The sequence below is a fragment of the Stenella coeruleoalba genome, assembly GCF_951394435.1.
Source record: "Stenella coeruleoalba genome assembly, chromosome: 10".
Taxonomy (NCBI): Eukaryota; Metazoa; Chordata; class Mammalia; order Artiodactyla; family Delphinidae; genus Stenella; species Stenella coeruleoalba.
This window is the reverse complement of record NC_137156.1, coordinates 10,082,209-10,097,477: the sequence shown is the minus strand read 5'-3', so window position 1 is coordinate 10,097,477 and position 15,269 is coordinate 10,082,209. Positions and strand designations below refer to the sequence as shown.

The 15,269-nt window shown below is 44.1% G+C and overlaps 1 protein-coding gene across 14 annotated transcripts in view; it reads left to right on the top strand.

Annotated features, from left to right (window-relative positions):
• TBC1D7 (TBC1 domain family member 7) overlaps positions 1-15,269 on the top strand; it is a 47,192-nt gene that overhangs the window by 10,020 nt on the left and 21,903 nt on the right. For 12 of the 14 annotated variants that reach the window (XM_079933688.1, XM_079933685.1, XM_079933687.1 and 9 more), the window contains exons 5-9: positions 1,365-1,502; positions 7,392-7,537; positions 8,799-8,928; positions 9,961-11,078; positions 11,348-11,437. In XM_079933688.1, the coding sequence (XP_079789814.1) occupies positions 1,365-1,502; positions 7,392-7,537; positions 8,799-8,928; positions 9,961-10,047 (501 nt within the window). In that variant the 3' untranslated portion in view covers positions 10,048-11,078; positions 11,348-11,437. Of the gene's footprint in view, positions 1-1,364; positions 1,503-7,391; positions 7,538-8,798; positions 8,929-9,960; positions 11,079-11,347; positions 11,438-15,103; positions 15,235-15,269 lie in introns of all 14 variants that reach the window. The other 2 variants (XM_079933689.1, XM_079933691.1) reach the window with 2 other exon arrangements.

The window sequence follows — 15,269 nt, the reverse complement described above, 5'->3', positions numbered from 1 at the left end:
AAATCTTAGGTCGTCCACTTTGATGAAGTTTATCAAGAGAGAACATTCCTGAAAATAGTTGGAACCCTCAAACTTTAAATTTTATTTCCCATCGGCAGAATGCAGTTAGCTGATAGTACTACACAAGTTCCTAAACTGTATATGAAGTTAGGTTAGATTATCCATTAGCTCGAGAGATCTAGATGGTAGGTTATCGTTTCCACCTCCTCCCTGTTCAGCTTTCCAGGCTTGAGGTCCAGGCACCTGTACCGTGGCCTCAGGCTGACGTGCTGTCCAAGTTTTGTTCTGGGCTCAAGCCTCCTTGGTCACCAAGCCCTAGAAGCTGTATTTTCCTTAACTTTTAATGAGACTTGTGTGACAGTGCTCGGCACAGGGCTGGGCACATAGAAGCTGCCTTCAGCTGGAGGGCGCTGGTCCTCTTGGCTGTGTCTCAGAGTAACTGGGAGCAGCGCTGAGATGCCAGGTTCAGGAGCACCCAGCACAGCGCCAGGGCCGGGTGGGAGTCCACGAAAGGAGACTTTCTGCTGTTCTTGACATTTTGTAGAATGTTCATAAGTGGATAGGAGGCCTAAAATGCAATACTTCTGTTAAAATAGGTATTTTGGTTTTAACTTGGGACTTCTTAGGGGAGTAGAAGGAAACTTTTTAGTTTCTTTTCAATGTTTAAAACCCTTCAGCTGTTAAATCCTAGATGAAAATGTAAAGCTTTTGGTGTAAGATATGGTGTTAGAAAACAGGTTTTTCAAGTGGATTCCAGTTTTTATGAGATTTCTTTCAAAACTTACTTGAGGGTTTGCTTTCATGCTCTGAGTATTGACACAGGGTTTGAGAAATGCCATTCTTCAAAGTCCTAAAATTCTGATTCTAGGGTCATTTCTAGGTTTTTAGGTGCTTAAAGATAGAACAAAAATTTAAAGCTATGTATGAATGCTTTGAAATAAAATGCTTATTAATCCTTTTGGGGTCATTTAATGTTTGCAAATTATTGACAAGGTCTCCAGTTGTTTGCTGTTGATCACTTCTGTTTGAAAGGAATTCTCCTCCAGCGCAGAGAATACTCTTGGGTGTAGAGTCAGCCCTTGCTTAGGGTTTGTGTTGACTCTTTGGCCTTAATGTTAGAAGTTGGAAAATCTCTGAACGTTCAGCTTGAAAGCTGAGTGTTCAGAAGCAGCGCTGACTCGGATTCCTCTGGTTACTCCTCATCTCCCCTTGGTCATCTTTTTAGTGAGGGACTGTGAGCTTTTGGTTCCACTTTGATTCATTGCAGGTCCTTCAGAATCTAGGGAGCAAGCCTTCATTATTATTAAAGAATTCTGTATTTCTCTCTTCTACCTCCCTCTTGAGAGTTATTATTAATCTTGCAGGAGCCAGAAGATGAAGTATTTCTTGCCATTGCTAAAGCCATGGAAGAGATGGTGGAAGATAGCATTGACTGTTACTGGCTCACCCGATGCTTTGTGAACCAACTGAATAACAAGTACCGGGATTTTCTACCCCAGCTGGTGAGGGATGATGTTATGGCTATTTTGGGGTGGGCGTGAGCAATGGTGATGGGGGTCCTCAGGAAATGGTGCTGCTACAATTATGCGTGGACCCTCTGTGGTGGGAATCAGCAGATACCTTCTGTAAAAGGCCAGATGGTAAATATTTCCAGCTTGGTGGGCTGGGTGTGTATGTCTCTGGTGCAAGCACACAGCTCTGCTGTTGTCACACAAAATACAGACAAGCATGGCTGTGGCCGGATTTGGCCTCTGCAGGCTGTAGCTTGCCCACCCCCCGCTCTATGGTATTCCTTATCTTGGTCCAGAATCCCCTGACTTTAGCTAGAATTACCGTCTGTACTAAGGTTTAAGTTTGGCTGTGTAGAATGGGAAGCCCAAGTAACAGAGGCTTTGTCTTCTCTCATGTAAGCAGAAGTCTGGAGGGGAGGCAGCCCAGGGCTGGTGCCACAGCCATTGTATGGCCAGGAACCCAGGCTCGTGTCCTCCTGTACTAGCCTTCTTAGGTGTGATCCTTCCCCTCGTGATCCCATGACAGATGCTGGAGTGACAGCCATGACGTCCCTGTTCTAGGCAGGAAGGGAAAAGCAAAGATGAAAGTAAAGGAGGAGAAGTGACAAGCCAGGCCAGCCTGTCACCCTTTAACAGACTTGCCTTCTGCATGACTGTTGGCGGGCAGGGCTGTGTCACTAGGCCACCCCAGTTTGCAGTGGAGCCTGGGAAATGTGGTCGGTTCGTTTTAGCTGGGCACACTGTGATCTCACATTAGAGTCGAGACTCTGTGAGGAAGGCAGCCGGTGGCCTGTACACTCTGACTTGGGAATCTGGCATCAGCACAAGCCAGGGGTCCTTTGCCATTCTCTCTGCCCAGTGTTTTCCCTCATTTTATAAAAATGAGTCTTTTCTCTTAAGTCATTGAATTGTTTCACTTGGAAATTCTGTAGAAAGCAGTAATCGTGTACAGGACGCAGGGTCAGGTGCGGGGTGCAGGTCAGCCAGGCCCTGGAGATCCATCCCTGCTGTGTCCGTTAGGGTGGTCGGCGAGACTCTTCGGCCCTCCGTTTCCCAGGGCACTGAACAGGAGTGTTTTTATGTACTTGCATTAAGTAAAATTTGATTTTAGAATTTTGAAATTTAATTCACTTAATTTCAATAAAAACATGGCATTGGAGCATATGGAAATGAAATGTTAGCTGCCTGATTAAATCAAGAGGTGCGAACCATACTGATTCGCTTTTCTTATTATTGGAGTAAATGCGGTAGCATTTTGATAGTTTGTTTAAAAATTCATTATTTTTAATAACATAAGTAACAGATACATTCTCGAAGTATTAAGTAATCCAAATGAATCCAGTGTCGTCACAGACCTGCACCAGCGCCTCCCCTCCCCCACTTTCTAAGACGTGGGCATTGTCATCGGCTTGGTGTGTATTTGTCTAGACTATTCTATGTGCATTGGAATGGATGAGGTTGCGAGTGCATTCCCGTGAACACGTGTGTGTGTAAATGTATATAACATATATATATATAATTTTAAGATGTAAGTATTATCATACTGTTCATACGGCCCTACAATTCTTTTTAAAGATTAATGTCTGGGAGCTTTTCCATGTCAATACACATAGGTAGTTTTCAGTTCTGACTTCCTATTAGTACCACCTGTGAGCTCTTAAAAATGACCAAACCAATGAAATCAGAATCTTCAGAGGGGTGAGGCCCCAGAATTCTACTTTTTTAAAACTCCAAGTGATTCTGAAATGAGGCTAGGATTGAGAGTCGCTCATTTAGAACCACTTTAAAAAATTCTCATAGTATTTTCTGTTAAGAATTTGCCCCAATTTAATGTAAAGGCTCCATGCTGACAGTCCCACTCCGTGTACGTGATGTGTTCCCATGTGTGTATGTGTGCGTGTGTCTAGGGTGGGTTACCTATACAACAGATGCTCAATTGCAAGAGACATACTTAAATTTGTTAACTACCAGGTTACTTACCCAGAAGTTGTACCAGTTTTGCTTCCCCCAACAGTTTATGAGATTTCCTGTTTTCCACCTCATTGCCAGTACTTGATAGTATCACTCTCTTAAAATTTTTCCAATCTGATAGTGAAATGGTAGCCCATTTTAATTTCCATTGCCTCATTTTTGAGTGAAGTTAAGCAGCTTTGGGTATGTTTATTGGTCATCATATTTGTCTACCTTTCTATCTTGTTTCCGTCTTTCCTTTTTTTTGGTAAGAGTTATTGCTATATGCTGGATGCTGGATATTTATCCTTTGTTAAATAAGCTAAATGTTTTTTCTGAAAATATTTCTCCCTGTTGTGTAAAGATGTAAAGATTTGATACCATTGGATTTATCAGTATTTCTTTTGCTGTTTTGTATCTCAGTTAGAAAGCCCTTTCTAATCCCGAGATTTAAAAACGAGTTTTTAAAAAGCTTCTAACTTTTAAAAATATTTGAACATTTAAAAATTTAGTTCTTGAATTGGCGAAGGACTTCCCTTTGTGACTGGCAGCAGACGCAGACGTGACTGTTTCTTTTGTGGCTATAACTGCCGCACGGCTTCAGCCAGCACCCCACCGCCCTCTTCCTCCTCGCTCTGGTCAACGGTTTGAGAACATGATTCATGCCAACCAAGACTAAATTTGCTTTGCTGATAAATTATTTCATCTTAACACATCTGTTTTTACAGATGAGGACACTGAAGCACGGAGCAGTTAAGTAACTTGTCCAAGGCCACACAGTTAATAAGCAGTAGAACTACCACTTACGCTGTTGGTCAGTTCATTCTTTTCTTCACAGATTTGTAACGCCCTCTTTATAATGTACTAGGTTTATATATATATTTATCTCTTTCTGGGCTCCTTTTTTTTTTCTATCAAGGTATTTGTCTGTTTCCTGGCCAGTACCATGACTTACCTTAACTTCCTAGCATATTTTCATAGCTGGTAGGGAAATTTCCCTCTTATTGTTCTTTTTCAAAAATGCCTTGAGCTTTTTTTTTTTTTTTTTAAAGAAATGCATTTTAGAATCGGCAAGATACTTAATGTCCCTATGTCCCCTGAACCTTAATTTCCCCATCTTCAGAAAAGGGGGTTTATTTTCGCATGTACATTATAGTGCCTAGCACATAGGTTTTTTATAGTTGCAAATTTTTTTTTAAGGTTCAGAATGTGTAAGAAAAGCTAAATTTCCTTTGTGTTGCTATTTGATTTCACCATCAAGTGACTTAAACTTTTTTTGTGTGTGTGACTTAAACTTTTAAAGTCAAGTTTTAAAAAAAGCTGTCTTTAGTTAAACCTTGTTTAGTCCTGCTTAAAATTTTTTATTGTTGTATACTAGATCTCTTCTGCCTAGCTTTTTGTTAGTTTCTAAAATCTTGCCTGTCATCTTTTCAAATTTTTGTGGTTTTACCAAATGTGTTATCACAGAGCATAGGTTGTTTCATAATCCTGGGGAACTGTGCACATGATAGACGGTGACGGGCTTTTGACATCCAAAGAAAAGAATATTTCTGGTGATGATGCCTCTATGTTGTAGTGTTGTGATCTTAGGATTACATCACAGCTTTCCTCTCCATACAAGCTTTTGGAAATTCTCTTTGATGAGGCCTCTGATTGCCAAGGAGAGTAGAGGCTAGCTTCAGTGGTGTGACATGGAAGGTCTCTGTTGTTCTCTTCACATCAGACTGCCTTTAAGCCATCTCAGTCTTAACTGTGTTTAGTCATTAAAGTAAGTGAGTTTTCTTTCCTTGCCATTGATATAATTTTTAAAAGCTGTCCTAAAGAGAGGGTTTTTTTCTTTTAATGAACACTATTAGCAGCCTCTTCTTAAGTTTAATATAAATTCCTCTCAAGGTGGTTAAATCTCTTGCCAGGTTTTGCCTTCTGTTGAGGTATGCTTTATTTCCTTAAAAGTAAGTCTATGAGAGTCATGGAAATATTGGAAATAACCTAAATGTTTTACAGTAAAATATAAATAAAATCATCACATCTACCATTTCTACCATTTGCTGTGTCCTAAAACTTTCAGGCAGCATAAATGTCATCTTCCACTAAAACGAAAAAAAAGCACGCGTGGGTATGTATCTATATTCACCCTCTTAGATTTAGCAGTAGCATCTGATGCACGTTTTTCTTCACCCTGCTTTATTTTTTTTTAACCTAATATATGCTGGGGATTATGCCATGAGCAGTATATAGAGACATTCCTTATTCCTTTTCACAGCTGCATACCACTCCATCCTAGTTTATTCAACCCATCCTCTATTGTTGGCTAATTGAGATGTTTCCAGTCTCTTGCTGTTATAACAGGCGAATAGCTTTGTGCATGTATCTTTTTGTATATTTGCCAGTATATGTGGGGGATAGATTTCCTAGAAATGAATTGACCTAGATCAAGGGGTAAAGGCATATGTTACTCAGCTAGGTTTTTTTCAAATTCCTCTTTGTAGAGCTCATACCCTTTGCGTACTCATGATCAACAGATGAGAACACCAGTTTCCCTATAGCCTCGCCAACGTGGTATGTGTTCTTGCCAGCATGATCGGTGAGAAAGGATACCTTACTATAGTTTCAGGTTGCATTTCTTTTATTATAGCCAGGTTGAGCGTCTTTTCATATGGGTTAGAGCCATGTGCATTTTTTTCCTATAGAGGTTTTGGCCTTTTCCTTTTTTAGAAGCTCTCTTTATTTAGGGATATTTATCCTTTAAGCTGGACCAGATATCAATGTGTGGCCCTCTTTGTCTGGCCAAGTCCCATCCCTTCTTCGTGGGCCAGCTGAAACGTCAGCTGTCCTGGGAAACTCTTTCTGGCTTCTTAAGTTTATAGGTTAGGATTCCCACCTGGATGTACCCATCGTCTCTGCTTATTCCCATCATAGCATCTCTGCCTTCAAGGAGCTTCCAACCTGGTTGAGAGAGCGGCAAAGAGCTAACTATAACACACTGTAATAAAGCTATCTTGCTTTTTACTCCCTTCCCTATATATGTAGCAGTGTCTGGCTACGGTGGACATTGTAAAGGTTATGAATTGCCTCTTTGGCAGAAGTACAGTGGTGCAGATATTTAGTTAAGAAAAAAAAATTGCATTTGACCAGGTGATATGGGATCTGGTTGTGCCCTTCTGGATAGAGAGTACAGACTTGAGGGTTTGACCGTAGGATCCGTGCTTTGCCAGAGAACCCTGTAAATACAGCAGACCCGTCTGGGAGCCGGCTTTGTTAGCTCCCACCCCAGTCTTCTAGTGCCGGCTGCTGTGTAACCGTACATGGGAGAGGCTGCCAGACGGAACTCTGGAGCACTGTCCCCCTGTGTTATTCCTGTACCTCTCCGGAATTCTTGTGCACATCTTGCTGGGGACAGAGCTACCCCTGTTGTAGCTGCCAAGTGCAGAGTGTGCTCCACGTGGGTCAGCGTAGGTGGCATCCGTGACTGCTGGGCCTTTTCATCTCCATTCTTCCTAGTTCCCTGTCCCCGCTTTAGTCCCGCTCTGTTTCTTGGGTCTTAACCCTTGTCCTTTCCCTGAACGTATAACCTGCTGCCCTAGAGCAGCCAGAACGCGGGCCTTTCTTAGCTCCCCAGAGCAACTGAGTTTTGGTTTGGACTTTTGTCTTAGGTTGTCGAATCTGGCTAGCACAATTGGGACTAACTAGGGTGACTAACAGTTCCTTTTAGCCTGGGACTGTCCCAGGAAACCCCTTAGTCCTGGACGCTTGGTTCCTCTGGTTAGTTCTGACCTGGGAAACTGCTGCTTCACCAGTGACTTAAATGCGCCTGAAGCTTTGTCTTCTAGCATTTCCTGCGTTCAGCATGTAAACTTTCCATCACAGGCTGTAAGATCAGGTAACATTATGTCACAGGAACTGAGTAATCTCTTCCTGTTTAATCATTAGCCAAAGGCTTTTGAACAATACTTGAACCTGGAAGATAGCCGACTGCTGAGTCATCTGAAGACGAGTTCTGCAGTGTCCAAACTTCCCTATGATCTCTGGTTCAAGAGATGTTTCGCCGGCTGCTTGCCTGAATCCAGCTTACAGAGGCAAGTATTTCTTTCAAATACGGACTGCAGGCTCAGAGGCAGAAAAATCCTGTGTTCTTTTTTTTTTTTTTAACGTGATCATCTTGGAATATGAATTTGCTTTAGAACAATACAATAATTTGATGCTGACTTCTCCAGCAGCTAACATAACAACACACGATTCTGCTTATTATATATAAAGTTAGAAACATTAGAAATATCTCATTAATATAAATATTAAAAATGTTACAACATACAGTTAGAGAAATTGAAGGCCCTCAATGTGTTCGATGCTGTTCAATATTCCCGTGTGAAATAGTCTCTAGGAGTATATGTGGGCTTTTCCAGAAATGGAGCAGGTCCTAGAGAAAATGTGTATTTCTAAAGTAGCTGAAGGCAGTGAGAGACTTGAGACTCAAACTCAGCTCTTCCATCAACTTCAGACGTGTTACGGGCATTTCGGTGTCCTGGATCACCCCATCCACAGCTTCGCAGTTGAGGAGAAAGGTAAATGTAGAGGACATTACAAGACAATGCATTTGGCATGTATAGAATAATACCAACTGTAAGAGTTTATAGGAGTTATCAGAATAGTTATTTTAGAGTATATTCAGTTGGCTCCTTAATTAAGGAATTTAAACCACTGGAAAATGAAATCGAATTTATCATTTCATTTGCTGCTTTTGTTGTTCCTTACCATGTAATGATTATATGAACATTACAAAATGTTAGTAAAATCTAAGCTTTGGTTTAGGACTTTCCTGCCCGAAAATGTCAGTTTCGAAACATTAGGGAATTGGCATACTGGTCAGTTCCTAGCGGAGCAAATACTGATACTTTCTAGCCATGGTTCCTTCTTTCCTTCCACTGCTGATTGTGTCTGAAATAGATTTCAAACGGCTGATCTGTGTTGTTTTCCTTGGTGATGATTTCTTCGTAGCTCTTCTCTGAAGCTCACGAACTCAGCCCTCTGTATCCGCAGATGCGCATCTGCAGATTCAGCTGATCCTGTGCTGTGTTTATAATTTGTGGTTGGTTGAATCCTTGGATGTGGAATCTGCAGATATAGAAGGCTGACTGTACCACCTCATTTTACACAAGGGACTTGAGCCTCCACGGATCTTGGTATCCACAGCAAGTGAGTCCTGGAACCAATTCCCTGGGGATACTGAGGGACGATGGTACTTAAAAGAAAATGTAATTTGATTTAATTTTGAAATTTGAGCTGTTTAGATAAACATAAACGGCAAACGCATAATTTGATTATATCTTTATTTTGCAGGGTTTGGGATAAAGTCATAAGTGGATCCTGTAAGATACTAGTTTTTGTAGCTGTGGAAATTCTCTTAACCTTTAAAATAAAAGTAATGGCACTGAACGGTGCAGAGAAGATAACAAAGTTTCTGGAAAATGTAAGTGTACTTTGTTTTGTTTTAATTTTGAATCTAGAAGGGAAGTCAGTTTAGCAAGCCAGATTTTTCTACTGCATTAAATTATTTCAGAGACATAGTATACTTTTACATCATAAGAAACAATTTTCCCCTGGAAGTTTCAAGTTGGTCTGTGGATTGTAGTGCAGTCCTTTGGGGTCAGTGGTCTGAGCAGCAAGTCTCCATGAATGTATGCGCCTGGGACTGGAGTCTCATCCCCTGATGTGACCCCTAGGATGTTTGTCAAGAAAAGGAAGAGGTGAGATCTTTACTTTAGGGTGACTGATCTTTGTTGCTGGAAAAGGAAACCTGATGTTTTGAGGGATTTTGTAAGTCCTTTCATTTCTGTTGCTATCTCTGGTAGAGTCCCAGTTGGATTTGTTAATGTGCTGAAATGTAAACTTAGAGCATGTTGAAAAGGGTCAAAATGAATCTGTTTTTCCCCGTCTTTGTATCTTAGAATACCCTTAACCAGGCAAGAAGAGGTGGAAGTAAAGAGACTTAGGTGTGAGTGAATTTCACCGGACCCCAAATCTATATATTTTAATCAGTCAATGTTAACAGTTGAACAGTGGCCCAGTAAATAAGTACTAAGTGAAGGTATGTTGGATCAGAGAACTGTCATCGTTGTAATAATTAGTGGCTCACAGTGCCAGGGCCACTGCTAAGTATTTTTTGTGAATTATGTCATGTAACCCGGTAAAGAGCCCTGTGAATTGCGGCTATCATTTGCCTCATTTTAGAGACGGGGATCTGAACCCAGGGAGCTCAGATAATGCCCAGGAGTCCACAAGTAGTGGGCAGTGCAGGATTCGACCCTAGGCGGTATGACACAACTGCTCCTTGCTGCGGCCTCAGGTGGCGCATGAAACAGATCCTGGCACTAGCCTCCTGTGCGATCGCTTTCTGAAAAATGCTGAAAACTCCAGTGGAAATGAGATTTGTACCAGAATGAAAATGAGGGAGATACTGAAGTCGGAAACACATTTCAGAGATTGGTTTGCTTGTTTACAGATCCCCCAGGACAGCTCGGATGCGATTGTGAGCAAGGCCATCGACTTATGGCACAAACACTGCGGGACCCCGGTCCACTCCGCCTGAACATTCCTGACATTGTGGACAGTCTGCCAGGCCTGCCCAGAGGGCTTTTTTGGGACATGGTCTACTAAACTGATAATAGGGTTCTCACTTTGGTACTCAAAGTGTAATTGTTTTCCCAGCAAAATTTATTTAAGATACCTGGAGTCGCTGTGTTGTGGAATGGCATCTTCTGATTACACAGAACTACAGAGTTCAACTCTGAATAGCATTTTAAAAAAAATTATTTTATTGAGGTATATAGGTGATTTACAATGTGTTAATTTCTGTACAGCAAAATGATTCAGTTATACATTCTTTTTCATATTCCTTTCCGTTATGGTTGATCACAGGCTATTGAATATAGTCCCCTGTGCTTATACAATAGGAACTTGTTCTGAACAGCATTTTGAAAGCGTTGTTTGAAAATAGCTCCCAGCTTGTACAGCAGTTGAGTCAGGGTGGGTGGGTGCTTCAGGAAGCAGGGTGTAACCAAGCTTGCCCTGCTCCTCTCTACTTAGCACCAAGCTAGTTACTTTCTAAGGTCTATTTCTGGAATGACAAACAGCTTCCTTACGTTGACAACTCAGAATCGGCTTTTGTTGATACAGTACCTCTTGAAATCTAAGCAGAGTTTCTAAATCTTCTGAAATCTAAATCTGTTTTCTGAGACTTTGTCTTGCTAAATAGGTTTAAATAAAGGCCTTACATTTTTTTTTCTCTTTGTGCCAGTTGGAGTGAAATATTACTGAACAAAATGTGTCTAAATTTACCTGCTAAGAGAGGACTTGTTTATTTTGCTGGACTCATGCTTTTTCTTGATGGGCCGTTAAATGTTGGGTGAGCATCTGGGGAGGACTCTGCCACCCGGAATAGGAATGGGTGAAAGGGCAGGTTCAGGTTAATAGCTAATGCCCCCACCCCCACCCCGGCCGTGTCGTCCCCTGATGGTAACTATTGGTTGAACAGTTGCAGGCTTTGAGCTGGGCGAGTGAGACGGGGCCCTTTGTTTGAAACTGATTCATGCACCTGTCAGACCTGCAGGAGCCCGAGTGGTGAGTTGGATTCTCCACGCCCCCATCCCTCTGCCCAAAAAAGAGGAGACATGGAATTATGGAGCTCTCACTCTTGAGAGTTCAGTCCCTGCCTAATGTGGAAAATAGCTGTAGAGAGAGTTCAGAGCACACGGAGTTGTTGAAACCAGCTGGCCCATGTGTAAAGTAACATATCCAAGAGTATTTAATTTTTTTTAATCAAAAATACACTCATAAGAAAACTTCTTAAAGCAAACTGTGCTTACAGTTAATACTTTACATTTATCCAGTGATCGCCTCTGCCCCGAAGAACTTTGAATCCAGTAGGAGATGTGAGCAAAAGCGCGCGAGGAGTTCCTGCTGCACTTGTCCGCTACCTAGTGAGTGAACGTGGGGTTTATGTGAAATTCACAGAAGTCATAAGCGCTTTACTTCTATCTAATTTATGAGCCACATACGGTTACAAACCATAAAAGTTTGCACAACTTTTTGGTAAAGATTATAAGGTCAAGTGCTGTTAGTGAATCCCAACTGCTGGCTCCCACCTCGGCACTGGGAGAAGCAGGGGCAGGCCTCACAGAGCAGGGGGGAGGTGGGGGGAGAGGGAGGGAGTGCACCTGGCGGGGAGGGGGCCGAAGGGGCTGGAGTTCCGCTTAAAATTCTGGTGAGGGTCCAGATGAGCCAAAACGGAAGACTATTGCCCTACTGCTGAGGGATAGAAAATTAAATATTCTGCAAGTACAGTATATGCTGTCAAACCCTGTTTGGCAAAACCTTGTCTGCTATAGGGTGTGGGTCTTGGGTCTTGTTTTGTTTTGTCAATCTGATTATCATGCGTTTTCCTTAGACAACGAAAGGGCTCCATCTGGGCAGAATTTAAGGCCCACTCTAGGGACACAGAGGAGGTGAGGATCCAATTCCATTTCAGTATCAGAATTTTATTTTACTGAGAGTGCAGTATTTTGAAGATGTTTCTGCTCACTGCCTGCTGTGAGAAGCACAGCTCCTGATGAAAATAGCCCCACGTTCCCTTTATTCGAGACGTTTTGTCCGGATACTGCAGAAACCCAGGGTTTCGGTTGTGGCCAAAACTGTGGTGGCTAATTGTGGGGTTCTCCCCCTGCCTTGGAAAACTGGGATTTAACGTTACTAAGTTGAGTTTCTAGTTCTTCCTTCTTACAGCGTCGCCTTAAACATAGATGAGAGAAGCTCTAGATCTGAGGGCAGGGAAGGTTGGGGTGTGTGTGTGTGGCTTTTGCCTGATGACAAATCAAACTGACAGATTGTACACACGCAGGCTTGTGTGTGTGTGTGAGGCCACTTCAGGAAATGAGGTCAGGGTTCATTAGCATGAAGTGCTTTTTTTTGTTGTTAATGGAAAGTTTGCCTGAAAACTGTGGGCAACCCTCAAATCCCGCGATGTGCGGAAAGAGCTCTAAAGGCCTCCATCCTCTTTTGTTCTGGGTGTGAGACAAGACGGCCTCGTCTTGAATTGCTGCAGCATCACCCTGGGCCCTGTGGTCGTCAGCTCCCCACTGTGACTGGGGGTTTAGTTTTCCTCCCTGAAAATGCAGAATGTGGAGTGAAGTCTCTGAGGGTGGGGAGGGTAAAAATAGAGCACGTGTGCCCAGGACTATGTCCAATCTCCTGCCTAAGTGACAGCCTCTGTGAGCAGCGCTGCAGCCCGAGGCAGCCTCTGGGAGGGGTTAGGGGTGTGGATGGCTGGCAGGGCCTCTGCCTCTGCCTTTTGCATCCTCCAGTGGTCCCAGAGGAGAAGCAGCTTTTGTCTTCAGCTGGGTGTTCTGGGTTTGGAAGGCCTAGAGGCTGCTTTTCTTTGCCTTGACAGGTGAAAAGGTGTCTTTGTAGCAGGAGTTGGGGACCTTTTCCTCTGGTGGATGGAACAAAGAGCTGTTTCTCCTTTAGAATCTGTGCCAAGTGAAACTGCTCGTGGCTCCTGGCAGGAGGCCAGATTGAAGAGGCCGGGGAGGGGTGGATGGAGGAGGAGGGCGATGTGAACAGAGGGGGGAGGAACTTTCCCAGAGGCCTGCAGGGCAGGCTGGGGTGCCGGCCCCTCACTGCCTTCCTCACCAGTCACTCCCTTTCCTTTTTGGTCTGCCAGCCTTGCCCTATGGAGGTTAAAAAGTGAGTGGGCGGTTCCTTGCTAGGTGAGGTGACAGTTCCTCACTCGGGGCTGGTCTCACTGTAGGGCCACCACCCAGAGGGGGGTTGGAGAACGTGATCAGAGGACAAGGAAAAAATCCTTCAAGAAGCTTGTCCCGACCGAGCAGAACCCCCAACAGAATAGCACAGCAGGCGATCGGGGTTCAGACCTCAGCATCACACCTAAAGCCTAGGGATTACTTGGTCGTTTACTAGGAACTCATACAGGGGTGCTCGGGCCTGCTGGAGCTCACGCTAACCTCTGACCCTCCTGTTTGGTCTCTTTCTGCTTGTCTCCCGTCACCCTTCTTTCCCTAGAGTTTTACCAAGTAGCAACCGGGTACTTGTTGGAAATGTTGGCATCTCTTCCCTGCCCGCACCCCCCCCCCCGCCCTCTGGGCTTAATGCCATGAAGGCTTGTGAGGGTGGCAGTGAGGAGAGCTTTGGATGATTCACTTCTGTCAGAGGCTGTGTCCATGCCCTGGCAGGCCTGCGTCCCCACCTCCTCTCTCCCCTTTCCACTCTGTGGTTCACTTGTTCTCGTCTTCATTCTCATTCAATCATGAAATAGATTTGAACACACTCCCATTAATGGCCCAGGTACTGAGTTTAATTGCTAAGTTGTATTTGCCCTGTTGGAGCTTGTAATCATGCAGGGAAGACATATTAAACAGGTATGTATTTTGTTTTCTCAGTCTTTAAGAGGACCTCTCACTCCTGAGCTGCCACACAGGGTGGAGGTGACCTGGGCTTGCCCAGAAGCTCTGGAGGAAAGTTAGTTACTCTGCAATGCATGGGTCTTTGTCCCCTTCTCTTATTCATGCAAGAGTGACAGAGAGCCTTGGAAGGCGTGGGTGCTGGGGAGGGTCTGAGCCTCTGCGCTGACCCGTTAGTTCTGTGACCCAAGATCACTCAGTCTGCAGCTGTTTCCCCATTACCTTCAGGAAGGTACTGGAATTGCTTACTCCTCAACTTGCTGTGAGCATCAGGTGAGCTTAATGTGAAAGCACTTTAAGAAGTACAGGGCTTCCCTGGTGGCGCAGTGGTTGAGAGTCCACCTGCCGATGCAGGGGACACGGGTTCGTGCCCCGTCTGGGAAGATCCCACATGCCGCGGAGCAGCTGGGCCCGTGAGCCATGGCCACTGAGCCTGCGCGTCCGGAGCCTGTGCTCCGCAACGGGAGAGGCCACAACAGTGAGAGGCCCGCGTACCGCAAAAAAAAAAAGAAAAAAAAAAGTACAGAGCTCTGAGGAATGTTGAACAATTTCGAATAGCGTGGTTTGCAAGCCTGTGGCCAGGCTCTGCCTCTGTTTGAATCTGCCCTGGGCTTCAAGGCCTATCTGAAACTGCCCCTTGTTAATTTCCAAGCTGCACGCACGTGCCTTCTCCTGCTTCTGAGCTTCTGTAATGTTTCATGCATAATGGTTCAGGAGTCTTTGGTTTGGTGGTCTCGAACTTTAATTAAACTCCATGTGCTTTCCCTCTAAAAAGCAGGCTTCTTGCGTCCAGGCTGTGTCTTGGTCCCTTTTGCACGCTTCTGCTTTACCTAGTATAGTTCCTCATATGTGTTTTCTCCCTGAAACCGTGCTGTCCCCCACCCATCTTTGGGCATGCTGGTATCATCTTGGTCAGGAACACTGTCTCCCCACTGCAGGGCTACATCCTCCTATCTCTATTCAGCTCAAGCATCCCCTCCTCCAGGAAGCCCTCCCGACTCTGCCCCTTGGCTTCTGCCCTAGGCTTGTTTCCTTCCATGGTACTCTGTGTCTTTTTTTACCACATTTAATACATTGGTTTAGAATGACCTGTTTATATTGAACACTAGCCTGTGAGCCCCTCGAGGGTATAGATCATGTCTTATTCTTTTCTTTTCCCTCGGTGCCAAGGACATCTCAGCCTGCCTGGGCTCTCCCTGAGTATTAGGTGAATACATGAATGCCTCACTCCTCTGGTGACAAGTAACAGAATTGTTCTGGCGCTGGCTTGCTCAAGGAGACTTGATCACAGGATACAGGGGGTGAGGTTCAGAACCCACTGGGGGTAGGGCTAGAA